Below are 27,819 nucleotides of genomic sequence, written 5' to 3'. Positions count from 1 at the left end.
CCTATTGTTGCTGAACCTTGTGCAATAAACCTTTCCCTCTGATAAAGAACTGGTCTGATCCCATTTCTGCAACATTTCAAACTGAACCCCTTGATTTGATTGACTTGTTTGTGCTTAGGACACATTGTGCGACCTTGCCCCCCTGCGTGAAGGGAGAAAGAGAAATGGAGCAGAGTCAAAGGATTAGCACCTCATTTTTTGTGAACTGAATATTCATGCTTTGTGAACTGGTTCTGGGCTTTTCTATGTTGTATGTTGTGTGAACCCTGCTTAAAGGTAAATGTAGAGCTATATTGTTAAAATGCAAGTCTTTCCCTTTGAGTAAAAAGAAATTTAAATTATCCAAAATGCCCATATGCACTGAATCTTCTTGCTGGAAGTCACCGCTTTACAGGTCAGAATAATGCTTCCTTCTGTGAGGATGAGTGTCGATAAATGGTCCGATCTACTAGCTTAGATTTATTCGTTCTTCTATAAGAAAATTGTAAAATTGAGGCCATTTGTTGATCTTCATGTAGAGAAAAAATGATCCCTTTGGCAAGGAGGGCTTAATGGCTTGTTCTGGTATTCCCAAGACTAAATGAACATTGCTATGAATGAAAAAGCATTTGAAGATACACAGATTTCATTGCACCCATTTGGAATTGTGTTACAGGACAAAGAGAGAATGGCTGGCCTTCCTTTAGCAAGTGAGGGAACTGGAAATGACCCTTCTGGTGCCCAGTCTGGAATCTGTGGGAAGATCTGGGCAAAAACTGGGCAGAAGATGCTGGAAGAAGGAGCCATCATTTCAGAAGTTCAGGCCTGGAACTTCAGGGGCGTCCAATATGAGGAGGATGAGGGTCCCCGAGGACTTTGTAGTCGACTCCACTTCTTTTATAGTCGATGGTTGAGACCAGAAAAGCACACAAAAGCGCAGATGCTGGACCTGGTTGTTCTGGAGCAGTTCCTGGCCCTTCTGCCCCTGCAGATGGAGAGCTGGGTGCGGGAGTGTGGAGCAGAGACCAGCTCCCAGGCGGTGGCCCTGGCGGAAGGCTTCCTCCTGAGCCAGGCGGAGGAGAAGAAGGAGCAGGTTGAGTTGCCGGTGAGAGGACTTCTTCTTGGGCCTGAATATAATAAAAATATGTTCAAATTTTTATATCAAATTTTTGTAGGTTTATTAAGATATAAAATGCAAGAAAATGAAAATAGTAGGAAAGTGGGAAGTGAAGTGAAAGAAGAGTAGGGTAAAGGGGAAAAAACAAAATAATTGAAAATCTGAATCTTTTTAGCACAGTTGAATAAAATGGGTTCAACTGTAATATTACAGGTTCAATGTTTTACATTTACATACTTAATATGTACTAGCAAATTCTATATAACAACAAACTTATGTAATCAGCAAAACTCAATCAAAGTTTCATTTTTTTCGATCTCAAGAACAAAACCCAGCAGTGGTTCCAAAGTAGAAGCAAGGTTGGCTTGGTCTTTTCTTTAAATAAAGCAATTAATTTTTCCATCTCTGCTAGGTCCATCAGTTTTCCCAACGACTTCGCCTTTGTGGCTATTAAAATATCTGTCCACTTTGCAAAGAGCATCCTTGCTGCTCTCAACATAAATAACAGCAAAGTTCGAGAATGTTTTTCCATCTCTTTGTCTATTAAACCTAAAAGAAAAGTCTCTGGTTTGATTTTCATGCCCACTTTGAGAATCTTCTGCAGTAAAATATAAATCTTACCCCAGTATTTCTTTGCTTTGTCACAAGTCCAGCAGAGTTGGTAAAAAGTTCCTTTTTTACATTTACATTTCAAACGTGTATTTGAAATTCCTTTGAGATTTGAAAAATCATTGACAGTTTATCAGGTGTTAAAAAGAGGTACACACCACTTCATGATATGTAATGTCCATTAATTCTTTTTTTCCTGCATCCTATTTCAAGTCCTTTGCAATGGAGATCAGAGATCCTGAGACAAAAAGACATCTGTCAAATCTCCCTCAAGAACTGCCTTTCAGGAGGATCCCTCAGGAAGATCCAATTCAGGACACCTCAGGAGGTAATATAAGGTCCTTCCACTCCTTTGATAAATCCTAACTTTCTCATCTTCTCTGTGTCCTCTCCTCTATAGCAAACCTCCTCCCATTTTATTAATTAGGCCTTTTGAAATTCTGTCTCTCTCACAGGGAAGCATAGAAGGAAGTCGACTCGTTGTTTAGGGGGAGTGGAAACCATGATTGAACCTTCAACTCAGGTATGATAATAACTTTGATTTATTAGATTTCTATTTTTCCCTCAGGAAATCAGCCGTTGTACATATTATAGGTAGTCTTTGACTTAGGACCACAATTGAACCTAAATTTTTCGTTGTTGAGTGACACATTTGTTAAGTGAACTTTGCCCCATTTTACGACCTTTCTTGCCACAGGTGTTAAGTGAAGTGCTGAAGTTAGAAGTATGGTTGTTGTTAAGTGGCTTCCCTAATGACTTTGCTTGTCAAAGGTTCACAAAAGGGGATCACATGATTCTGGGACCCTGCAACTATCATAAATATGAGTCAGTTTGATCACGTGGCCATGGGGATGCTGGAACAGTCGTAGGTGTGAAAAATGGGCATACGTCATTTTTGTCATTGTAAATCACTAAAAACTGTTATAAGTTGAGGACTACCTGTACTGTCTCCTGCCATTTTCCCCTTTCCTTTTGGTTGGAGATTCTTTTTAGGATTTTTTTTAAGATTAGCACTTTAAAAACTAAAACCTCCTTTCGCTAATGATTCTCCCAACTTTTCAATAAATAATGTTTTACAGAATTCTTTATGTTAGTCATGACATCTGCAGCTTGTCCTATGAAAAACTGTACAAAAGAGATGGTTTGTGTCCATCAAACAAATGGATTACTTGGCATTACATTCACAGATTCTATGAATAAACATTTAAACTAAACAGTGGGGACAGACAATTAATTGATACAGAACATTTCTGTCCCCAGCAATCTAAAATTGATAGATTAATATAGTGCATATAACATAGATGTTTGTGTGGGTAAGAATATCAACCTTGCTGTCAAGCAAAATCAAGCATTTAATCGTGAGTGCCATACAATCTGCAATCAAACAGGTGGTAAGAAAGCGACAGGGAGAAAGCAGAACTACTTAACTCGTGTTTTTCATCTGCCTTTATGCAAAGGGAAAAAAACCAGTCCAACTTATCAAAAACAGCACCACAAGTTTAGGAACAGAAGTTAAAATAGGTAAGTGAGCACCTGTCCACCCTAGATGAGAAGACCAATAAAGCTGATTATGGAACTGGAGGCTGAAACATAAAGAACGGTTGCTGGAATTGGGTATGTCTTTTTTAATGAAAAGAAGGACTAGGGGTGAGATGACAGCAGTGTTCCAATATCTCAGGGGCTGCCACAAAGAAGAGGGAGTCAAGCTGTTTTCCAAAGAACCTGAGGGCAGGACAAGAAGCAATGGGTGGAAACTTGGATAGCCATTTGTCGGAAAAGGTATAGAGTTTCCTGCCTAAGCAGGAGGTTGAAGTAGAAGAGTTGCAAGATCCCTTCTAACTAAACTATCCTATCCTATCTTACCCTACCCAACCCTAAACTATCCTACATGGTGCCCCTTTTATAATTATTTGACTTGAATTTGTTCTAGGAGCCTCAAAAATATTTAAATATTCAAACTAGCAAATTTCCATTTTTCAAATGCTTCATTTACAATCATTAATAAAAAAAATACATGGTTAACAGTTAAGATTATTCAAATCCCAGGACAGTCAAAATATAGAAACATCTCCAAGTGAAAAGTGTTCTGAAAGAACAATTAGCCAAGGCCCCATTAGCTTAGAAAATAAATTTTAATCTTCTGACTTGTGCCTGGATAAAGAAGCCAAACAATCCAACTTTGCACAGGCTAAGAATTGTCTTCAATGGAAAACATTCTTCATTTTCTTATTTACTGTCCAGCCAATGGCTCAGACTACTAGCAACTTCCTTGCAATCTGAGGAGGAGCAGAGTCTCTGCGTATTAATGGCACACCACACAGACCCCTGGTTGAGCTCTCCCAGCACTTTCATGAAGGTGTTGAGGATGAACAGGATTGCTCCTTCTTAGGACAACATAAGGCATTTCATAAAACATTACAAAGAATCCTTTCCCCTACAGGCACATTTCCTTTTTTAAAGGCAGGAAGGGTTTAAAGGCCTTCAGTGTCTTGAGAGAATCAACTGGCAAGTGGGCCTTGGAAAACCCACCAATCAGGAACACTATCCAAGGAAGGGTTAGTGTCACTGATTGGTGAGTTTTCCAAGGCCCACCAGCCAGTTGATTCTCTCCAGTCACTTAGGACCTTTTGATTGTGGATGGATGGATTAATAGATCCAGAAGGAAGAGTATTTTGATGAGGTCTGGCTGGCTGTTTGGTAGATCAATTGATCCAGAAGAAAACAGGGCTTATTTAACCTGAATGGCACTGAAAGTCCTACAGAATCATCCAAGTTGATAAAACCTGCCTAAAATCTTTCTTTAGTCAAATGCTTTTGGTTCTGTCAATTTTGTCATCTAAACCGCAGATCCTTACTAAGCATAGAGCCATTTATCTTAACGTCTATGTTTGCTATATAAAATTCTTAATAATAGGAAAGATCCTGGAGTTCTTTCTTGGTCTGTTCTGTATTTTTTTTTCCTTTCAAGGAGGGTCTTCTGCCCTTTGAGGAGGTGGCTGTTTATTTCTCCGAGGAGGAGTGGTCTCAGCTGGATCCTGACCAAAAAGCTCTGCATTGGGAAGTCATGCTGGAGAATTATAAGAATGTGGCCTCTCTTGGTAAGGGTTTCCCACTCTCCCTCAGAGAGTTCAGGAAGACATTTTGTAGTTAGATGCCATTAGCTAATTCTTATGAAAACATTTATAAATTGATATCTTCAGAGGCAGAAGGGAAAGTTCTGTTTTTCTACTGCTCCTAGGAAAGAAATAGATCAATGGCATTTTCCTTAGATATATCTTATCTAATTTATATTTCTATATAAACATTTTATGACAAAGTAATTCCTTTGTTTGAGGTAATGCCAAACTTCATCACACAGATTTCAACTATTTTGGCCCAGATGCTTCCTATCAAGAGTTGCCATTCAGGTTTTTTTAACTTAAATGTCTTTTCCAAGATTTTATGCCTCATCCAAAGAGATATTATCATTTCTATACCAGGCCAATATTAGGATAGAAATATGCAGTATATATTAGAATTTTGAACAATACCTGAAGGCAATCAATATGACTTCTGACAGAGTGATTTTTTCCCCTAACCTTTCTCCCCTTTCATTCCTCTTTTCTTTTGAAGGTGATAATGAGAATGAGAATAAAGGTTCTGGAGAACCAGTCAAAGTGTACAGACAAGGAGATGTAATGGAGAAACCTGCAATTCAAACAGATTTCCAAAGGCAGGAGAGAAACCTGTTGAATAACTGGAATAAGGAAAGCTCATGTCCTTCGATTGTTGCTCAGATGCAGGATTTTATTGATCAACAAGAAAAACTAAACAACAAATATATTGAGAAAGGTGTAAGAATCTTGAAAGAGACATTAGATGTAAATAGACCCTGTCCATCACAAGACAAAGGAGCAGCCAATATGGACAAAGACAGAGAAAAAAAATACAGTGGGATGTTCACACTTTCTCAAGAAAATGGGTCTCTTGAATCACAGAAAAGTTTTCACATTGGAGAGAAGACAAATAAATGCAATGAACATGAAAGCAAAACTGTTAATAAAAGGACATCCAGAAGAGAGAAGCCATATAAATGCATGGAGTGTGGAAAGGGTTTCAGAACAAGCAATGAACTTACATTGCATCAAAGGATCCACACAGGGGAGAAGCCACATAAATGCATGGAGTGTGGAAAGAGCTTCCGAACAAGCAGTGATCTTACATCCCATCAAAGGATCCACACAGGGGAGAAGCCATATAAATGCATAGAGTGTGGAAAGGGCTTCCGAACAAGCAGTAAACTTACATCCCATCAAAGGATCCACACAGGGGAGAAACCATATAAATGCATGGAGTGTGGAAAGGACTTCAGAACAAGCAGTGAACTTACATCCCATCAAAGGATCCACACATGGGAGAAACCATATAAATGCATGGAGTGTGGAAAGGGCTTCCGAACAAGCAGTGATCTTACATCCCATCAAAGGATCCACACAGGGGAGAAGCCATATAAATGCATAGAGTGTGGAAGGGGCTTCCGAACAAGCAGTAAACGTACATCCCATCAAAGGATCCACACAGGGGAGAAACCATATAAATGTATGGAGTGTGGAAAAGGCTTCCGAACAAGCAGTAAACTTACATCCCATCAAAGGATCCACACAGGGGAGAAGCCATATAAATGCATAGAGTGTGGAAAGGGTTTCAGAAGAAACTGTGAACTTACATCCCATCAAAGGATCCACACGGGGGAAAAGCCATATAAATGCATGGAGTGTGGAAAGGGCTTCAGAACAAGGATTAAACTTACATCCCATCAAAGGATCCACACAGGGGAGAAGCCATATAAATGCATGGAGTGTGGAAATGGTTTCAGAAGAAACTCTGAACTTACATCCCATCAAAGGATCCACACAGGAGAGAAGCCATATAAATGCATGGAGTGTGGAAAGGGCTTCAAAACAAGCAGTGAACTCATATCCCATCAAAGGATCCACACGGGAGAAGCCATATAAATGCATGGAGTGTGGAAAGGGATTCAACAAGCCCAATGAGCTTAGTTCCCACAAAGGGATCCACACAGGAGAGAAGCGATATAAATGCATGGAGTGTGGAAAGAGCTTCAGAACAAACAGTGATCTTACATCCCATAAAAGGATCCACACAGGAGAGGAGCGATATAAATGCATGGAGTGTGGAAAGAACTTTAGTTCCAACAGTAGTCTTTCTTCCCACAAAAGGATCCACACAGGGGAGAAGCCATATAAATGCATGGAGTGTGGAAAGAGCTTCAGAAACAGCAGTGATCTTACATCCCATAAAAGGATACATACAGGGGAGAAACCATATAAATGTATGGAATGTGGAAGGTGCTTTTGTGAACACAGCACTCTTATTTCCCATAAAAGGATCCACTCAGGAGAGAAGCCATTTAAATGCACGGATTGTGGAAGGGTTTTCAGACAGAGTAGTAGCCTTACTTCCCATAAAAGGATCCATACAGGGGAGAAGCCATATAAATGCATGGAGTGTGGAAAGGGCTTCAGAACAGCCAGTCAACTTACAATCCATCAAAGAATCTATACAGGGGAGAAGCCATATAAATGCATGGAGTGTGGAAAGGGCTTCCGAACAAGCAGTAAACTTACACCCCATCAAAGGATCCACTCAGGGGAGAAGCCATATACCATATTTTTCAGAGTATAAGACGCACCAGATTTTCACTCTGTTTTTTTGGGAGGGTGGGGGGAAGGTGCTTCTTATACTTCGAAAAATTTGGTAAATGCACGGAGTGTGGAAAGGGCTTCAGCACACCCCATAGTCTTATTTCCCATAGCATGATTCATAGACTGGAGAATCCCCAAAACAAAGATACATTTGGATGAGAATGTATGGTAATTATTCATTTAATGAGTTCTATGAATGGATTTCAAATTTACAGCCTGCACTCTGAAAAAGGTTTTTAGTAATGTTAAAAGAAACAATGGGCATGAATCATTATAATTATAATTCATAAATTTTTAATGTATATATATAAAGCATATAGGAATGTCAAACTGGCAGAACACAGGCTGGTTGTGCTACATGGAGGACACTCCCACCCCAGCTCCAGGAATAGGGAAACTGTTGCAATATGTCACATGATGGCCACTTGACACATGGAGTTTGAAATCCGTGGTATATACATTCATTTTATTTTATTTTTTAGAAATGAGCTTCCTATTCCCCAACTGTCATTATTCCCCCCGTTATTCATAGCTCTCAGAGGGATGCGAAGACATTTAACAGATGCTGCTTCCCTAACCCAAAAAGGGAAATATAAAAAAATAATAATCAAATTGCATTATTTGGGAGAATTGGGATCCTCCACAGTAGTTAAATTTGCATCCCTAGTGTAGAACTGAGACCTGAGTCAGCCGGTATCTGTGCAGAAACATTGAACATTATTCAGTCAAAGGCCTCATGATATGAGGGAATTCTCACATGCAGATCAATGTGGAGCGTGTGGGAAAAGCTGAAAGGATGAACAATTCCTCTCTCACAAAAGGAGCCAGAAGTGCCCCAAGTGCTTGTGTAATTTTATTTTCAAGCATTATGGCCATGTTTTGCTCTTCTGTAGTATGGTGAGGGCTAAGAAGTCCAAATTCGATTTAAATAAAATCAATTAAATATCAATTGTGTGATTTTGTTCTAATTATGTATTATTCTTGTGTATTAAACTCTTTAGTTGCTTTAAAAATGTATTAACACAAGATTTTGGGAAGGATTTGGAGGGAGCATATTTCAGGATTTGAGAGGCTCATGTTGGTTTGAAGCTCAGTTGTCAGTAATAGTTTTGGGTCAAGTTGGACAGTAAAGAGACTGAAAAGAGCAGAGAGGTTAATTCAATTCTTTTTTTTAACCTTTTTTTCTTTTGATCTACATTCTTTCTTGCAATTGTAGCTAAATCTCTCTTTTTTCCTCACCTCCATATCCAGAGGAATCTCTTCAAACCATTGGGAAATCTTCAGGTCTTGTGTTTGGAAGGTTTTTCTCTGTTTATTCGCGATCTGTGGATTGATGAATCCGGGTATCATTGCTCAGGCTGCTCCAGGTTCTTTCTTGCCTCTCAAAGGCATTTGTGGGTCATAGAGGTAATCCAGAAGGGATAGGACCTGTCACAAGCCATAACGATCACCTACAATAAGGAGAAAAGAATTATGCATAGCATGGATGGATGAAGGAGATGCAAGGGAAGACAAGATAGAAAGTGGATAAGAGAAATAAGGAGATTACCAGATAGTCCATGGGAGGACTGAAATTTAATTATATAATAACCAAAGAAATTTAATAGTTGAAAGTTGCACTTATATTGAGAAGTTTATTCAGGTTTCAACCAAGGTTTAAAAACTTTTCTGCCCCTTGTTCTTCTTCCTCAGTTTTCTTTTGTCCTGCTGTGTAGTTTTATGTCTCCCAGGTTTGTTTCACCTCCCTCCCTGAACACAGAGGAGTCGCTTCTGATGGATTTCCTCTTCACCTTTATGCAGCCTGAGCTCTGATAAGAATCACATTGCAATTACCATATTTTCCTGCATATAAGACAACTGGGTGTAGAAGATGACCCCCTACAACTACAGAATTCAGCTAAAGTTCTTACAAAGCCACGTAGCCATTATGACCTGCGGCCCAGACAAAAGGGGAAACAAGACGGTGTCTGCTTATAAGGCTTCTTTCCTCAAGGTAACCAATCAGAAATGGGTTAACTATTTCCGTGTTGTGCTGCTTTTGACAAAGTATAAGAATGTATGTTTCCTTCAGAACACTGTTTAGATTTTCAAATGGCTATATTGTAAGGTGACCAGACATCCCGCTTTTAGTGGGACAGTCACGATATTTCACAATTTGTCCCGCGCTCCGCGGCGTTTTTAAAAAGTCCCGATTTTTTTATCATTTTATTTTTTCATTTTATCTTCATAGTACTCCTTTGTGAAAAATAATAGCTGTGTTCACACAGTATTCCATTAGTTTGCTTAATTATGGTTTCTTCAATAAACTGCAATTAGCTGAGTTCAGACAATCATGGTTTATAAGTAGACTATTTCAACATGCATAGAGTATATTTTTCAGTATTAAATTCATTTTTTCCTTTGCAAAGTAAGAGGCAATACTCAAAGTTTAATCCATTTTTACAAATTGGTGACTGCAAAGCATATCCTCAAGGAATAATTTCCCATCGTTCCTGCAAAACAGGCACACACTGACAAACATAAGATTCTCAACTTAACACCACAATTGAGCCCAATATTTCTTTGGCTAAGTGAATTTTGCCCCAATTTACAATCTTTTAGCCATCATTGTTAAAAAAATAATTTAGGATTTTTAGGATTTTATTAGGGATTTATATGCCGCCCTTTTCCCTGAGGGGACTCAGGGCGGCTTACAACAATAAAGGGAAGGGAGTGCAAAACAAGACTTAAAAAAAAAAAAAAGAATCGTGATTAAAAGAAAATTAACCATAAAAACACAACATTCACTCAACATTCGGGCGGGGTGAGAGTAATCCTATCCCCAGGCCTGACGGGATAGCCAGATCTTGAGGGCTGTGCGGAAGGCCTGGACTGTGGTGAGGGTACGGATCTCCACGGGGAGGTTGTTCCATAATGTCGGAGCTGCAACTGAGAAGGCTCTCCTCCGCGTAGTCGCCAGTCGGCACTGACTGGCGGATGGGATTCGGAGGAGGCCTACTCTGTGCGATCTGATGGGATGCAGGGAGGTAATTGGCAGGAGGCGGTCTCTCAAATAGTCAGATCCACTACCATGGAGCGCTTTATAGGTAGTAAGTAAGACCTTGAAGTGCACCCGACGATCAACAGGTAGCCAGCGCAGCTCACGGAGGATTGGTGTTATATGGGCGAACCGTGGTGCGCCCATGATCACTCGCGCGGCCGCGTTCTGGACTAGCTGAAGTCGCCGGATGCTCTTCAAGGGCAGCCCCATGTAGAGCACATTGCAGTATTCCAGCCTAGAGATCACAAGGGCTCGAGTGACTGTTGTGAGAGCCTCCCGGTTCAGGTAGGGCCGCAACTGGCGCACCAGGCGAACCTGGGCAAATGCCCCCCTGGTCACAGCTGACAAGTGGTGGTCAAAACTCAGCTGTGGGTCCAGGAGGACTCCCAAGTTGCGGACCCTGTCTGAGGGGAATAAATTTTGCCCCCCCAGCCTGATTGATGGAACGTTAGCCAAATTTTTGGGAGGAAAACACAACAGCCACTCGGTCTTTTCCGGGTTGAGTACCAGTTTGTTAGCTCTCATCCAGTCTTTAACAGCCTCAAGGCCCCGGTTCATCACGTCCACCGCTTCATTGAGTTGGCACGGGGCGGACAGATACAACTGCGTATCGTCCGCATATTGATGGTACTTAATCCCGTGCCTCCGAATGATCTCGCCCAGCGGTTTCATGTATATGTTAAATAGCAGGGGGGACGGAACCGAGCCCTGCGGCACCCCACAGGTTAGGGGCCTCGGGGACGATCTCTCCCTCCCCACCAACACCGACTGCGACCTGTCTGAGAGGTAGGAGGAGAACCACTGTAAAACAGTGCCGCCCACCCCCACCTCCCGCAGTCGTCGCAGAAGGATACCATGGTCGATGGTATCGAAAGCCGCTGAGAGGTCAAGGAGAACCAGGATGGACGCATAGCCTCCATCTCTGGCTCTCCAGAGATCATCGGTCAATGCGACCAAAGCGGTTTCAGTGCTGTAACCGGGCCTGAAGCCAGACTGGAAGGGGTCAAGATAGTTAGCTTCCTCCAAGGTACGCTGAAGCTGGAAGGCCACCACCTTCTCAACAACCTTCCCCAGAGAGGGGAGGTTGGAGACTGGACGATAGTTGTTAAGAACTGCTGGGTCCAAGGACGGTTTCTTCAGGAGGGGCCTCACCACCGCCGCCTTAAGCGCGGTGGGGAGGTGTCCCTCCCGAAGAGAGGCGGTGACAACCGCCTGGATCCAGCCTCGTGTAGTTCTTAAGTGAATCATGAGGTCATTAAGTAAGTCTGGTTTCCCCATTGACTTTGCTTGTCGGAAACTGGCTGGAAAGGGTTAGAAATGGTAATCACATGAGCCTAATATAGTGCAACTGTCTCAAAAACATGCCACTCGCAAAGCACCTGAATTCTGATCATGTGATTATGGGGATGTTGCAGTGGCCATAGGAAAAACAATCATATGTCATTTTTTTCAGTCCTGTTTTCAAAGTATTCCTTTGAAATATCACCAAATGAATGGTTGTAAGTCAAGAATTACTTGTGTATGTATGTATGTATGTATGTATGTATGTATGTATGTATGTATGTATGTATGTATGTATATATAGCAGTTAGCTTCCTCCCATAATTGGGGGCTTACCAGGGGTTGTAAAAATCTAATAGATACCTTTCACCCTGGCTTCGGCTGATAACGGATAAGAGCCTGTGGCCTAATGGCTAAGATCTCTGCCTGGTGTGCCTAGTATGCCATATAGCCCAGGTTCAAATCCCAGTAAGGGTATGGCTAGCTGATGAGAGCTAAATAACTTGAAATAGATCTATACTAGTCTCCCTTTATTTATTTATCAGCACAAATAAAAAAACACAAATATAACAAAGGCAACAGTAAAAATATTGGGTCTCTGTCGTGATGGACTCTTGTGACGAGCCGATTGACAGATGATGGAAGCAGTTAGCTTCCTCCCATAATTGGGGCTTACCAGGGGTTGTAAAAATCTAATAGATACCTTTCACCCTGGCTTCGGCTGATAACGGATAAGAGCCTGTGGCCTAATGGCTAAGATCTCTGCCTGGTGTGCCTAGTATGCCATATAGCCCAGGTTCAAATCCCAGTAAGGGTATGGCTAGCTGATGGGAGCTAAATAGCTTGAAATAGATCTATACTAGTCTCCCTTTATTTATTTATCAGCACAAATAAAAAACATATATATATATTTAAATATACGCACACACACACACACACACACACATATATGTGTGTGTGTGTGTGTGTGTGTGCGTATATATAATTTTTATTAAGAATTTTGATTATAATACAATTTAAATGTAAAGAAACAAAAGAATAAAAAGTAAAAAATGCACTACAAATAAAAGGAATGTAATAATGAAAGAGAAAAGAAATAAAGATGTAATTTCTAACTTTCATTGCAAGAATTATAAACAAATTTAGTGATTCTTCACACCCCTCTAAGGATACAAATATACATCCCATATTCAAGCTCTTATCTACAAACAAATCCATAAAACATAATCTTTTCAGTGTTAATGTCACCGGAAAGTCCATAAAGAGTTGCCAAAAATAGCTTTGGGCTGCCCCTCAAATCCCCCCCCTTTACTCCTCGCCCTGTAGAATTCAGCCCCCTGAGTTTTACCTTTGAGGGGCATCTAAATTAAGGTGACCAGACGTCCCGCTTTTGAACAATTTCTCCCGCGTCCTGTGGTGTTTTAAAATAGTCCTGATTTTTAAAAAAAATTTAATCAAGAAACCACCACCCCCGCCCCCCGTCAATGGTGTCCCTCTTTACCAATGTTAAAATCTGGTCACCTTACTATATTGGCTAAATTATTCTGAACCTTTGGCTGCCAAATAAAACTACTTCTCCTTGATCCTGAAATGTCCAAGTCCCGTTATTTTCTGCAACACTTTCACCTTTCATTTTTCCTTCTTGTTTGTTTTGAGTCATTCTTTTACAGAATAACAGAGTTGGAAGGGACCTTGGAGATTTGCTAGTCCAAGCCTCTGCTCGGACAGGAAACCCTATTCCGTTTCAGACAAATGGTTTTCCAATCTCTTCTTTGAAAGTGTTGGAACTTCTAAAGGGAAGTTGTTCCACTGATCCATTTTTCTAACTGTCAGGAAAAGGGTTATTTCTGAGCAACAAAAACTTAAGAGAGATTCCTATTAGCAAATGTTATTTTTTAAAACTAGTACTTTTAATTTCAATACTCTTTACTGCAGTGTAACACTGCCAAAAGCAGATGGATTGTGAAGGGTTCCTGATGAAAGGGAGCATGAATGCCCTCTCCTGGTTTTCCATGGGAAATGCACCATTCCCTACTTTTTGTAGCAGCACCTCTGGCCCACAGAAATTCCACCAGTTGATTCTGCGAAGAGAAGGGTACTTCACCATTGGGCCACTGTTGCATGTTCGGAAAGTAGTGAGATCATAAGACCTGCCTCCCCAGGATGCTGGAGTCCCTCTAATTAATCTCCCTCTCTTTAACTCTTTAAGGTCTTTGAGCTTCGCAGGCAATTAAAAAGGCCACAAGAACGTCTTAAAGGAAAGAGAGACAGATGTGGAAAGGGCTGGTGTGTGCATGTGTGTGTGTGTGTGTGGTTCTTCCCATATGTAAGCAGAAATCAAACCCCCCATTATCCGAAATAAAATATTAAGTATAAGGAAAAGCCTTACAAATATTATCCATAAGGAAAAGCTTCAGAAAAGCCAAAAAACCCCCCAAAGATGCTACTAAAAACCGTCTGAAGCCCATTCCACATTTCAGCCAGATGCCTAAAGAAAACATTATAACAAGAAGCCAAGTTCAAAGGGATGCAGGCACTGAAGGAGATAAGGAGCTTATTGAAACAGGAACCCAACTATCTGGATGGCTCCATTCATAAGCAAAGCAAATACTGCCTGCAGAAATCCACTCATGACAGGACATTTCGAATCCTGGGAGTGGGAGACCCCCAGATCCCATGTTTCCCTACCACCCTTTTTGATGATTCTAATAGGCAGAGGGGGAAGCAGAAGTCCAGACCAGGAATAAATTCAGGTCCCAGAAAAGAAAAGGGGTGAACTGGATAGTCTTTTCTGCCCCATTTCTTCAGCTCCTGCATAGCGGAAGTGGGTGAGCTTGCATGGGAAATCTCGAGCAGGAAATCAGAAAAAGTTAGGAAGGAAGAGCTGCAAAAGATTATGCCTGCATTCCCATTATGTGCTGGATGACACTAAACTAGGTTTGGTGCTTCAGCAGTTCAATTTGCCATAGGGGGGTAGTGAACCAGATCATCATGTTCAGCTGTGTGCTTTTTAGCCTTTGTGTTTCATGTGAACTGAGCCCCTCGATTTGGTTGACCTGTTTGTGTTCAAGCATCTTGCATGGCTGAGTGTAGGAAGAAAGAGAAATGGAGCATCCTAAACTAGGGTCAGTTGACTGGCATTTCATTTGATGTGGACTGAATTTTCATCCTTTGTTAAATGCCAAATACACTGAATATCCTAGGTGGAAGGCATCCATTTACCATCTCAGAAAACTATTTCTAGGGGGATGAGTTTGGCTGAATGGTTGTTGAAGGCTTAAGGTAGTGATGGCAAACATTTTTGGCACTAAGTGCAACGAGAAAGAGGAGCTACCAGGGGAAAATGAACTTCCGTTTTCTGATGTGCGCATGCCATGTCGCCTGGCATGTGCGGCATCACCCCTTCCTCTTCCGGGTTTCTGGCAGGCATGTGCACGCATCAATCAGCTGGACAGCACACATGCTCATGGCGGAAAACAGAAGACCAGCTCTTCCGGTTTCTGGCACTGCTGCACGCACAAAGGCCAGCTGATTGTTGCCTGCGCATGCAGGGCAGAAACCCGGAAGAGGAAAGGGCAATGCCACATGTGCCAGGTGACATGGCTCTGTGTGCCACTTTGGTCACAAGTGCCATAGGTTCACCATCACAGGCTTAAGGGCTTGCCAAATAAACTTTTCCTGTATCCTGAGAAGTCTAAGTCTGTCATTTTCTGCAACACCTGGATAGATGAACATTGCTATACTTGAAAAAGCATTGAAAAGGACTTTCACTAACTCGATTAGTATCTCCCCGTCCCTCAGGAAATTGGATGATGTACATATTATAGGTAGTCCTGGATTGAGCCCAACGTTTTTGTTGCTAAGTCTCCCTAACAAGGAAGGGTAGGAAGAAGTTGACTCATCCATATGGTAGAGCTGAAAAAGTGGCCAAAATTCCAACTCACTGCAAGAGAAGGAAATTTATTAGATTTGTATTCTCCCTTTCTTTCGGAAAGTGAAGCCGGGGTACATTGTACAGCCACCTTTCATTTTTTCCTTCTTGTTTTGGTTGATTTATTCCTTTCTTCCTCAGCAACAGATTTAAATGAGATTTTTCTTTTTCTCCTAATAGCAGTACTTTAAATACAAAGCTATCTACTGAAGTATAACATTGCCAAAATCTTCCCAATCAAGGAGCCCCACCAGGCCCCCCATGGGGAAATGCACCATTTCTCCGCTCTTTCCCCTTTGCGCGCACAGAAAATCCACCAGGGGGGGCTCAGTTTTGAGCCCCGGTTACAAGTTGGGAAGGCAGTGACGTCATTCTGTTTTTTTCTTTCTAGGATACGAGTCTCTCTCTCTCTCTCTCTCTCTCTCTCTCTCTCTCTCTCTCTCTCTCTCTCTCTCTCTCTCTTTTTAAACACACGTGCTGCGCAGGAGTTTAGAAAGGCGGAGAGAAACTCTTAAATTTCCACAGGTGGGAAAGGTAAGTGTGTGTTTGTGTGTGTGCGCGTGTTCTTTTCACAGAAAGGGAGACGGAGGGTTCTCACTCTAAAAAAAGAGGAAGAGGGACATGCCTACTTTTCATCCAGGTTCAGTTTTTTGAGTTTGAGAAACTTCCCCAGATCCTATGGTTCCCTCCCGTCTAACCGCCCTTTTGCGTGATTGTAATAGGCATGGGGGGAAAGCAGAGACCAAGCATGCTGTCCTCGGGAATAAATCCACATCCTCAGAAATGAAGGAAGGGTAGGAAGAAGTTGACTCATCCATAGGGTAGAGCTGAAAAAGTGGGGTTTTAAGTCTATTTCATCAGTCATTTTAAAAATGGATTTAGGAAGAGTCTTTCTATTTAGTTTTGTGGGGTTTTGTGTGTTTTATAGTCCATATTCTGATCTACATTTCCATTAAAGTCTCCCATCATACAAATATGAACATTGTCCAATTCAATAATTCTCATATGTAATTTGTTATAAAATTCCTCTTGGCTAACGTTAGGAGCATAAATTGCTGTTAAAAGTATTTTCTTGTTATTGTCCATAATTTCCACCATTAAGATTCTTCCATCGTCATCTGTGTAGATTTGCTCTGCTGAAATTGTAGCCTTAATATACAGAACCACTTCTCTTTTCTTGCATCGTGGCAATGTAGTAAATATTTTCCCTAGTTTAGGTTGTATCAATAATTGTTCCTGTTGTTTTTTAATGTGAACTTCTTGAAGCCAAATTACATCCACTTTTAATTTCTCTAATTTATGAAATGTTTTCCTTCTTTTAATAGCTGAGTTAAGTCCATTTATATTTATTGAAATTAATTTTTTCTCCTCCATGTTTATGTTTTATACTGCTCTAGTAGATCTTGGTTCTCATTGTTCTTTAGTATCCACAGTGCCTTCTTCTTTTCCAGTTGCAGCCTGGCCATTATCTTGTAGTTCAATTAATGATTCTTCTTTTCCTGTCTCCCCCTCTTTCCCTCTAAAGTATTCTGCATAGAATAGTTCTGCTTTATCAGTTGAATCTATTCTATGTCTTTGTCCTTGCCATAGAAACATCAAACCTTCTGGGATCAGCCATCTATAATTAACTCTTTTTTTTCTGTAGAATTTTTAGTCAAAAATTGATATTCTCTTCTTATCTCTCTCAGTCTCCTTGGTACCTGTTTCAGAATCACAATCTTTGTATTTCAATGTTTTGTCTCTTGCCATTTGTAGTATTTGTGTCCTAATTGGAGATTTTTTGAATATATTCCCTTTTTTGTGAGAGAATCACAAAATGGAGGTCTTTTGTTCATCTTCTTTAGAGACAATGTTATTTCTTTGGGTAAGAGGACTTTAGGTATTCCCATGGCTAGATGAACATGGCTATGAATGTGTGGGAAGCCTCCCCCCTCCCCCGGAGAACCAACTATTTGGGGGAATATTAAAAAGAATCAGAATATTATATTTCCCCTAAGGGAGAAATGGAGAAACATGCTCTTAAGGGAGGCAGAAGCCAGCTTCAGTCTCCCTGCCCCAAGGGGAAACTTAGGGGGGCAGCTTTTAGAAATGCAGATTTGGTAATCCATTCAGAAAGACTGGGTCAGAAACTTCAGATAAGCAACACAATTAAGCCAAAGGTTGACAAACTTGGGCTTTGCCTTGATATATGAATGGCATAATACCGGTTGTGGTTTAGTGTTTTTAGAGCAGTGGTTTCAATCTTGACAAGGTCCTCTCCTTTCCCCTGTTTTTCATAATGTTTCATAACGTATAGCCATTTGGAGATTTTGCAGAACTCCCCAAAGGAAGGAAGAAAACGTACAGGATGGTAAGAATCCAGATCACAAAGATGGGAGACTTTTTATAAAGGTTCTCCAGCTTAGAAATGCCCACCATGCATGGTCATATGACAGTAACACAAGTGCCTTCTGTAATCCTCCAGTCCTGCTCAGATCTTAAAGAGAAAATTACAATCTATGTGAATGGAAAGAGAATCCCAGAACTTGTGCTCGTGGGCATTAGACAAAATTGTATGTTTTCAGACAAATACCTAGGATTTGCATTTCCCCTTTTGCTTATAAAGTGACACCCATGAGCCCTACATGACCTCTATGGAATCCAGAAGGTATAAAATCCACCCACTCTAAACTCCATTTTGTCAGCTGTCCCAGAATGACATGTGGTTGGTGGTTCTGCTTTCTTTCCAATCAGCCTCCAGCATCCATTTTATTCCCAATGCCTTCCTCCTGTATTGGAACTGAAGCAGGTGGATATTTCTCTCAAGAAATGAAAAAAGCATTTGGACATACACAATCTTCCTTGCAGTAATTCTGAATTGTGTTACAGGGCAGAGAGAGAATGGCTGGTCTTCCTTTAGCAAGTGAGGGAAGTGGAAAAGGCCCTTCCATTGCTCAGTCTGGAATCCGTGGGGAGATCTGGGCAAGAACTGGGCAGAAGGTGCTGGAAGAAGGAACCATCGTTTCACAAGTTCAGGCCTGGAACTTCAGGAGCGTCCAATATCAGGAGGATGAGGGTCCCCGAGGACTTTGTAGTCGGCTCCACTTCTTTTGTAGTCGATGGTTGGAACCAGAAAAGCACACAAAAGCGCAGATGCTGGACCTGGTGGTTCTGGAGCAGTTCCTGGCCCTTCTGCCCCTGCAGATGGAGAGCTGGGTGCGGGAGTGTGGAGCAGAGACCAGCTCCCAGGCGGTGGCCCTGGTGGAAGGCTTCCTCCTGAGCCAGGCGGAGGAGAAGAAGGAGCAGGTTGAGTTGCAGGTGAAATATAAATCTTACCCCGGTATTTTTTTCCTTTGTCACAAGTCCAGCAGAGTTGGTAAAAAGTTCCTTTTTTACATTTAGATTTCAAACACGTAATTGAAATTCCTTTATATATCTTTGGTAGTTTATCAGGGTTAAGTAAGAGGATACATAATTTTATGAAATATTTATTTTAAATTATAATTTAATACAAATTTTAAACTCTTCAACCATATGTCTTCCTCTTGTTCAGGCATTATATTATACACAAACATCTTTTCCTTTGGATTTTGATGTCTTCTTACCAGATTTTCCTGTCATTCATACTATGTGGAGATGCTTCACTAATCTTTGTATAGTTTTCTTATCCATTCTAGAAGAAAGATTTTGCACAGCGATTTCTTTCTTACCTCCCAGACTAATTGATTGACACTGAGTGATTTGCAGTGGTGTTCACTTGGAAAGAAACCACTTCATGATTTGTGATGTCCATTAATTCTTTTCTGCTATTTCAAGTCCTTCGCAATGGAGATCAGAGATCCTGAGAGAAAGAGGCATTTGTCAAATCTCCCTCAAGACCTGCCTTTCAGGGGGATCCCTCAGGGAGATCCAAATCAGGACACCTCAGGAGGTAATATAAGGTCCTTCCACTCCTTTGATAAATTCTAACTTTCTCATCTTCTCTGTGTCGTCTTCTCTATAGCATAACTCCTCCCATCTTATGAATTATTCTTTTTGAAATTCTGTCTCCCTCACAGGGAAGAATAGAAGGAAGTTGACTCTTCGTTTTGGGGGAACAGAAACTAGGATTGAACCTCCAGTTCAGGTATGAGAAGAATATTCATTGACTAGATTTGTTTTTCCCCATTTCCATCAAGAAATCAGAGGATGTAGAGGGAGTACAGTCATAAGTGTGAAAAATGGCCATGTCACTTTTTTCACTGCTGTGTAATTTTGAACAGTCACTAAAAACTGTTATTAGCTGAGAACTACATATAGTGTCTTCCGTGGCACGACAAAACCGCGCTACGCAAAATAGCGGAGATTAAATCGCGTCGCTAAAGTCGCGACGTCATCACCGTGGGGACAACAGCGCGGCAACAGAAGGGCGTTCTACATACTTCGTTCTTTGCCTCCAAAGGTAGCTCCCCTCCTCCAGCTGACAGCGGCAGCGGGCACGGGGCAAAGCGGGCTGCCCAGCAGCAGCAGCCTGCGGGAAGGGTCCAGCACAGCCACGGGGGACAGCAGGAAGCCTGCGGGGGGCCCGAGCAGGGCCGCCAACGCTGGCGGTGGAGGAGGACGCAGCAGCGGCGGCGGCGGCTGAGGCTCTCCCGGGGCCGGTGAAGCGGGCTTGCCCGGCAGAGGCAGCCCGCCCTCTTCTTCCTCAACAACATCTCCTTCGATGGGCGGCCGCCGCCACCGGGCAAGCCCACTTCGCCGGCCCCGGGAGAGCCTCACCCAACGCCGACGCCCGCCCTGCCTCTTCCTCCGGGGGATGCGCCGGCGGCGGAGGCCACCCGTCCAAGGAGATGTTGTTGAGGAAGAAGAGGGCAGCCTGCCTCTGCCGGGCAAGCCCATTTCGCCGGCCTGGGAGAGCCTCAGCCGCCGCCGCTGCCGCGTCCTCCTCCACTTCCAGCTGCCCCCCGCGGCTGAGCTGGACCCTTCCCGCGGGCTGCTGCTGCTGGGCAGCCCGCTTTGCCCCGTGCCCGCTGCCGCTGTCAGCTGGAGGAGGGCGGCTACCTTTGGAGGCAAAGAACGAAGCACGTAGAACGCCCTTCTGTCACCGCGCTGTTGTCGCGGCGGTAGGGTCGTTTTTTTCTTAGCGCTTCGGACGCCGCGGATTTGCCTCCGCACTTATGTCGGCATGGATAAGGGCATCGCGGTTTTGTGGTGGAACCAGTGTCTTCTGCCATTTTGCCCTCTGCTTTCGGTTGGAGATTCTTTTTAGGAATTTTGAATTCTGCAATTTAAAAACTGCTGGACATGAAGGGGGTAGTTCCCTGCCTGCTGCCAGTGCTATTCCTGCATGTTTTGGAAGGGAAATAAATAAATAAATCCTGCGCGGGCAAGTCCTTCTTTCCCAAAGGGAAGGTGGTACTTCTCTGCGTTTCCCCCTCTTCCGCCGTGCAAGAGGCAGCACGCAAGTCCACTTTTGGTTTTCGATGTGCTGGCCACTCGCAGCAACTGGGACAGCTGCAGGGGGCACCTTCCCCCATTCTTTTCTCCTCTGCTTCAGCCCAGCCTAGCCCTCCATCCAGTAGCTAAGGATGAGGAGCTCACCCACCTCTGCGTGAGGCCTCCCATGGTGTGCATATCAAAACAAAGTGCTGTGAGTCCAGGCGTCCTTTCTGTTTGTTCCCACACCCTTTCTCTCTCTCGCCCTCTCTCTCCCTCCCTGGGGACTGTGTGGGGAGAGGGAAAGGCCATCAAGGGGACGCTGGCGAGACTCTCTTGCGGAAAGGATGAAGTATCCCTGCTGCCAGAGCCCAGAATTTTAAGGCAGAAAAGTGAAAAGGGGTCTCTGTGTGTATGTGAATTTCAAAGGCCCTGGAGAAAAAGAGCCAAGCTCTTCTGTTTGCTGTCTTAAGCGGGTGCTGAAGCCAACCCTGCTGGAAGCAATCTGCTTCTCCACGCAAAACTTCATGGGCTTTGCAGAACCACAGGGGAAGGGGAGCCTGGCCCTCCTCACCCACCTCCAGGTGGGCAGCAAGAGCTGCATCTTCTCCCTTCCAGAACACGCCATGATGTGATGTGAATAACACCAGCGGTGGTGAAACACTTCCAAAAAAGGGGGCAACCAATGGGAAAGGCACACGGACTTGCAGTGCTTGGTTTTGATTTAGGCGCTGCTGCTAATTGGAAAGAATGGCTTTTACCCTTTGGTTTTTGCATGCCATGTTATCTGAGAGATCTCATGGAGAGGCGGGCGAGACCCTCGTCCTTCGATGTGCGGCTTCTCTCCCCTGTTTCTCCTGTGCTTTACCCTACCCTTGCGCTCTATCACCCTCCGAAGAGGGAGGCTAAGTTTCAAAGAGGATGGGAGGGCTGGGACAAATCTGAAAGAAACAGACACTTCCTCCATACCGGGTTTCACTGAACAAGCTCAGGGAGCATATGGGGAAGAGGCAGCCCTCAAGCTACTGTCCCCCTTTTCCCTACTATTCCTTCCTTCTAAGGTGAGCGTTGAAAAGCCCCATTGCACCGCCTATATTTGCTTGCGCAGTGTGTGGCAGAGCTGGAGGGCTAGGTTGAACGGTGGGGGCCAAAAGTGCACGGGTTGTGGCGTGTCATCATCACCCCGCCCTACCACTTGGCTTCACTCGCCTCGCAGAGGAGCCAGCAGCAGCTAGAGGTGTGGGGGTGGTTGGGGAAGGCATGTGATTTGGCCCGCAGCAGCTGGCAAGCAAAGACGGACAGAGTGGCCAAGAGTCCACACAGCGTATTTGATAGGCCAGATCACCTACCTTTCCCACCATCGCCGCGCCTCTGCCAGTGCCACTGCTGTGAGGCGAGGCAAGTGGTGGGCCGGGGGTGGCCGCCAGGGTGTAGCACCTGCATTCTCGGCCCCCAGTGTCCAGCCTGGTCCTCCAGCTCCACTGCACACTGTGCCCAAGCAAAGACAGACGGTGGGACGGATCGCATGCCACCCCCTGCCCCCACCCAGGCTGCACTTGCTTCCAGACACCATCTGGCCCTGCGCACGTGCTTGCCACCTCTGATGATGGCCCTGCCCACTGCCCCACTGACGACACACTGACTTTGGACTTATTTTGGGGCGTAGGGCTTATATTATGAGCAGCATGAAAAGTCATGCTAGCTCTTTTTTAAAAATTATTTTTATTATAAACACTTATACACATTGACAAATACATAGACAACACTTACAAGTAACATTGGAACTTCCATTTCCTTCTTACAGCAGATATTGTTGAATTTTTACAAATATTTTCCCCCTCTCAATCCATCTCTGTACATTTTCCCACTTACCATCCTATTACTTCTTACTGTTTTGTTTATCAGTCTATGTTTGGTTATTTATATCAGACAGTCTTTATTGCTCTTCTACGAATAAATACCTTTTTCTACTTCTGCAAATTCTACTTTTCCTACCTTCTTATCACTAATTCCCACTTCTTCTACAATACAAACTATATTTTTTAGATTCTTATATACTATTTCTGTCATCTAGCAATTTGTATAATTTTTCCAAAATTAGATAGTATTCTGTTTCCTTTCTCAGGTACAGTATAGGTGGTACCTTGCTCAATAGTAGTAACTGTGAGAGGAATCTTGGAGTCCTAGTGGACAACCATTTAAATATGAGCCAGCAGTGTGCAGCAGCTGCCAAAAAGCCAACACAGTTCTAGGCTGCATAAACAGAGGGATAGAATCAAGATCACATGAAGTGTTAGTACCACTTTATAATGCCTTTGTAAGGCCACACTTGGAATACTGCATTCAGTTTTGGTCGCCATGATGTAGAAAAGATGTGGAGACTCTAGAAAGTGCAGAGAAGAGCAACAAAGATGATTAGGGGACTGGAGACTAAAACATATGAAGAACGGTTGCAAGAACTGGGTATGTCTAGTTTAATGAAAAGAAGGACTAGGGAAGATATGATAGCAGTGTTCCAATATCTCAGGGGTTGCCACAAAAAGAGGGAGTCAAACTATTCTCCAAAGCACCTGAGGACAGGACAAGAAGCAATGGGTGGAAACTAATCAAGGAGAGAAGCAACTTAGAACTGAGGATAAATTTCCTGACAGTTAGAACAATTAATCAGTGGAACAGCTTGTCTCCATATGTTGTGAATGTCACAATATGCAGTCGTTAAAAAGATGTGGTTAGCCATTTGAAATGCTATAGGGGCTTCCTGGCTAGGCTTAGGGTTAGACTAGAAGATCTCCAATGTCCCTTCCAACTCTGCTTTTGTATTGTATTGTAACTCATTTCATAAAACACTACAAAAATCCTTTCGCCTACAGACACACTTCTGAAGGGTTGGTATCACTGATTGGTGAGTTTTCTCTCAAGACCCTGAAGGCCTTTTAATTATGGGTGGATATATTGATCGAGAAGGAAGAGTATTTTGATGATGACTGAGTGGATGTTTGTTAGATCAATTGATCCAGAAGGAAACAAGGCTTATTTAAGCTAAATTGCACTGAAAGTCCTACAGAATCATTCAAGTTGATAAAACCTGCCTAAAATCTTTCTTTAGTCAAATGCTCCTTATTCTTTCTATTTTCTCATTTAAACCACAGATCCTTACTAAGTATATCACTTAGTGCATAGCTTTGTTTTGGAAATTTTTAAACAAATGGAAAGATCTTGCAGTTCTTCCTTGGTTTGTTCTGTATTTTTTCCCCTTTCAGGAGGATCTTCTGCCCTTTGAGGAGGTGGCTGTTTATTTCTCCGAGGAGGAGTGGCCTCAGCTGGATCCTGACCAAAAAGCTCTGCATTGGGAAGTCATGCTGGAGAATTATAAGAATGTGGCCTCTCTTGGTAAGGGTTTCCCACTCTCCAGTCACAGAGTTCAGGAAGACCTTTTGTAGTTAGATGCCATTAGCTAGTTCTTATGAAAACGTTTCTAACTTGATCTCTTCTCTTCAGAGGCAGAAGGGAAAGTTATGTTTTTCTAGTGCTCCTAGGAAGGAAATAGGTCTATGGCATTTTGCTTACCGTAGATGTATCCTATCCAATGTGTTTTTATATTTTGTGACAAAGCAATTCCTTAGTTTGAGGTAATGCCAAACTCCATCAGACAGATTTAAACTATTTTGGCCCAGATGCTTCCATATCATTCAGTAATATGACTTAATGTTTTTTAAAGCTTTTATTCTCATCAATAGAGATATTATTATTTCTATACCATGCCATTATTAGGATACAATTATGCAGTATATATTAGAATTTGGCACAATACCTGAACGCAAGCAATATGACTTCGGACAGAGTGATATTTTCCCCCAAACTTTCTCTCACTTTCATTTCTCTTTCCCTTTCAAGGTGTTGATAAGAATTACAATGAAGACTCTGCAGAACCAATCAAAGTGTTTAGACAAGGAGAGGTAATGGAGAAATCTCCAATTCAAACAGAATTCCAAAGGCAGGAGAGAAACCTATCAAATAACTGGAATAGCAAAAGCTCAACTACTTTGATTGTTGCTCAGATGCAGGACTTTATTGATCAACAAGAAAAACTAAAAAAGAAATATATTGAGAAAGGTGTAAGAATCTTCAGAGAGACATTAAATGTAAATGGACCCTGCGCATCACAAGCCAAAGGAGGAGCCAATATATGCAAAGAAAAAAGAAAAAGTTACAGTTGCATATTCACACGTTCTCAAGAAAATGGGAGTCTTGAATCACAGAAGAGTTTTCACATGGGAGAGGAGTCAAATAAAAGCAATGGACATGGAAACAAGACTGTTAATAAAAGGATATACACAATGGAGAAATGCATGGAGTGTGGAAACAGCTTCAGCACAAGCAGTAAACTTACAAGGCATCAAAGGATCCACACAGGGGAGAAGCCATATAAATGCATGGAGTGCGGAAAGGACTTCAGAACAAGCAGTGAACTTACATCCCATCAAAGGATCCACACAGGGGAGAAGCCATATAAATGCATGAAGTGTGGAAAGGACTTCAGCACAAGCAGTAAACTTACAAGGCATCAAAGGATCCACACAGGGGAGAAGCCATATAAATGCATGGAGTGTGGAAAGGGCTTCAGCACAAGCAGTAAACTTACAAGGCATCAAAGGATCCACACAGGGGAGAAGCCATATGAATGCATGGAGTGTGGAAAGGGTTTCAGGGACGGCAGACATCTTACAAGCCATCAAAGGATCCACACAGGGGAGAAGCCATATAAATGCATGGAGTGTGGAAAGGGCTTCAGAGACGGCAGATATGTTACACGCCATCAAAGGATCCACACAGGGGAGAAGCCATATAAATGCATGGAGTGTGGAAAGGACTTCAGAACAAGCAGTGAACTTACATCCCATCAAAGGATCCACACAGGGGAGAAGCCATATAAATGCATGGAGTGTGGAAAGGACTTCAGAACAAGCAGTGAACTTACATCCCATGAAAGGATCCACACAGGGGAGAAGCCATATAAATGCATGGAGTGTGGAAAGGGCTTCAGAAACAGCAGTGCTCTTACATCCCATCAAAGGATCCACACAGGGGAGAAGCCATATAAATGCATGGAGTGTGGAAAGGGCCTTAGCCGAAAGGCTCACCTTATTACCCATCAAAGGATCCACACAGGGGAGAAGCCATATAAATGCATGGAGTGTGGAAAGGGCTTCAGAAAAAGCAGTGATCTTACAAGCCATCAAAGGATCCACACAGGGGAGAAGCCATTTAAATGCATGGAGTGTGGAAAGGGCTTCAGAACAACGAAAGATCGTGCAACCCATCAAAGGATCCACACAGGGGAGAAGCCATATAAATGCGCGGAGTGTGGAAAGGACTTTAGCCAAAACATTCACCTTATTACCCATCAAAGGATCCACACAGGGGAGAAGCCATATAAATGCATGGAGTGTGGAAAGGGCTTCAGAACAACGAAAGATCGTGCAACCCATCAAAGGATCCACACGGGAGAAGCCATATAAATGCACGGAGTGTGGAAAGGACTTTAGCCAAAACATTCACCTTATTATCCATCAAAGGATCCACACAGGGGAGAAGCCATATAAATGCATGGAGTGTGGAAAGGGCTTCAGAGACAGCAGTGATCTTACAAGCCATCAAAGGATCCACACAGGGGAGAAGCCATATAAATGCATGGAGTGTGGAAAGGACTTCCGAAAAAGCAGTAAACTTACATCCCATCAAAGGATCCACACAGGGGAGAAGCCATATAAATGCATGGAGTGTGGAATGGGCTTTAGCCAAAAGGCTCACCTTATTACCCATCAAAGGATCCACACAGGGGAGAAGCCATATAAATGCATGGAGTGTGGAAAGGACTTCCGAACAAGCAGTAAACTTACATCCCATCAAAGATCCACACAGGGGAGAAGCCATATAAATGCATGGAGTGTGGAAAGGACTTCAGAACAAGCAGTAAACTTACATCCCATCAAAGGATCCACACAGGGGAGAAGCCATATAAATGCATGGAGTGTGGAAAGGGCCTTAGCCGAAAGGCTCACCTTATTACCCATCAAAGGATCCACACAGTGGAGAAGCCATATAAATGCATGGAGTGTGGAAAGGGCTTCAGAAACAGCAGTGATCTTACAAGCCATCAAAGGTTCCACACGGGAAAAGCCATATAAATGCATGGAGTGTGGAACGGGCTTCAGAAACAGGAATGATCTTACATGCCATCAAAGGATCCATACCGGGGAGAAGCCATATAAATGCATGGAGTGTGGAAAGGGCCTTAGCCGAAAGGCTCACCTTATTACCCATCAAAGGATCCACACAGGGGAGAAGCCATATAAATGCATGGAGTGTGGAAAGGGCTTCAGAGCAACGAAAGATCGTGCAACCCATCAAAGGATCCACACAGGGGAAAAGCCATATAAATGCATGGAGTGTAGAAAGGGCTTCAGAACAAGCAGTAATCTTACATGCCATCAAAGGATCCATACAGGGAAGAAACCATATAAATGCATGGAGTGTGGAAAGGGCTTTATCCAAAACGGTAACCTTATTACCCATCAAAGGATGCACACAGGGGAGAAGCCCTATAAATGCATGGAGTTTGGAAAGGGCTTCAGAACAAGCAGTGAACTTACATCCCATCAACGGATCCACACGGGCGAAGCCATATAGATGCATGAAGTGTGGAAAAGACTTCAGAATACTCAGTGAACTTACATCCCATCAAAGAATGCATACAAGTGAG

At 42.9% G+C, this 27,819-nt stretch overlaps 3 protein-coding genes across 3 annotated transcripts in view; all 3 read left to right on the top strand.

The window, feature by feature from the left end:
- LOC148047943 (uncharacterized) overlaps positions 1-8,359 on the top strand; it is a 65,882-nt gene extending 57,523 nt beyond the window's left edge. The window contains 2 exon segments of the mRNA XM_087708204.1: positions 5,757-6,686; positions 6,688-8,359. Of these exon segments, the coding sequence (XP_087564330.1) occupies positions 5,757-6,686; positions 6,688-7,390 (1,633 nt within the window). The 3' untranslated portion in view covers positions 7,391-8,359.
- Positions 668-4,866, top strand: LOC148047944 (zinc finger protein 197-like). Its single transcript, XM_087708746.1, has 4 exons — positions 668-1,084; positions 1,919-2,033; positions 2,161-2,228; positions 4,674-4,866. The coding sequence occupies exons 1-4, from the start codon at positions 668-670 to the stop codon at positions 4,854-4,856; spliced, it is 783 nt and encodes a 260-aa protein (XP_087564872.1). The 3' UTR covers positions 4,857-4,866.
- A 10,183-nt stretch (positions 8,360-18,542) lies between the features above and the next one.
- LOC148047942 (uncharacterized) lies at positions 18,543-27,496 on the top strand. The gene is given in 10 exon segments (XM_087708203.1): positions 18,543-18,959; positions 19,458-19,572; positions 19,700-19,767; positions 24,317-24,446; positions 24,951-25,298; positions 25,611-26,562; positions 26,564-26,967; positions 26,970-27,219; positions 27,302-27,416; positions 27,419-27,496. Coding segments are annotated over 10 exon segments (2,877 nt in total).
- Positions 27,497-27,819: the final 323 nt, after the last annotated feature.

This window comes from Thamnophis sirtalis, unplaced genomic scaffold (genome assembly GCF_051295495.1).
Source record: "Thamnophis sirtalis isolate CommonGarterSnake01/CBP01778 unplaced genomic scaffold, rThaSir2_p1.2 scaffold_3, whole genome shotgun sequence".
NCBI classification, from domain to species: domain Eukaryota; kingdom Metazoa; phylum Chordata; class Lepidosauria; order Squamata; family Natricidae; genus Thamnophis; species Thamnophis sirtalis.
Note: the sequence above shows the minus strand (reverse complement) of the source record. Positions and strands in the feature narration are given on the sequence as shown.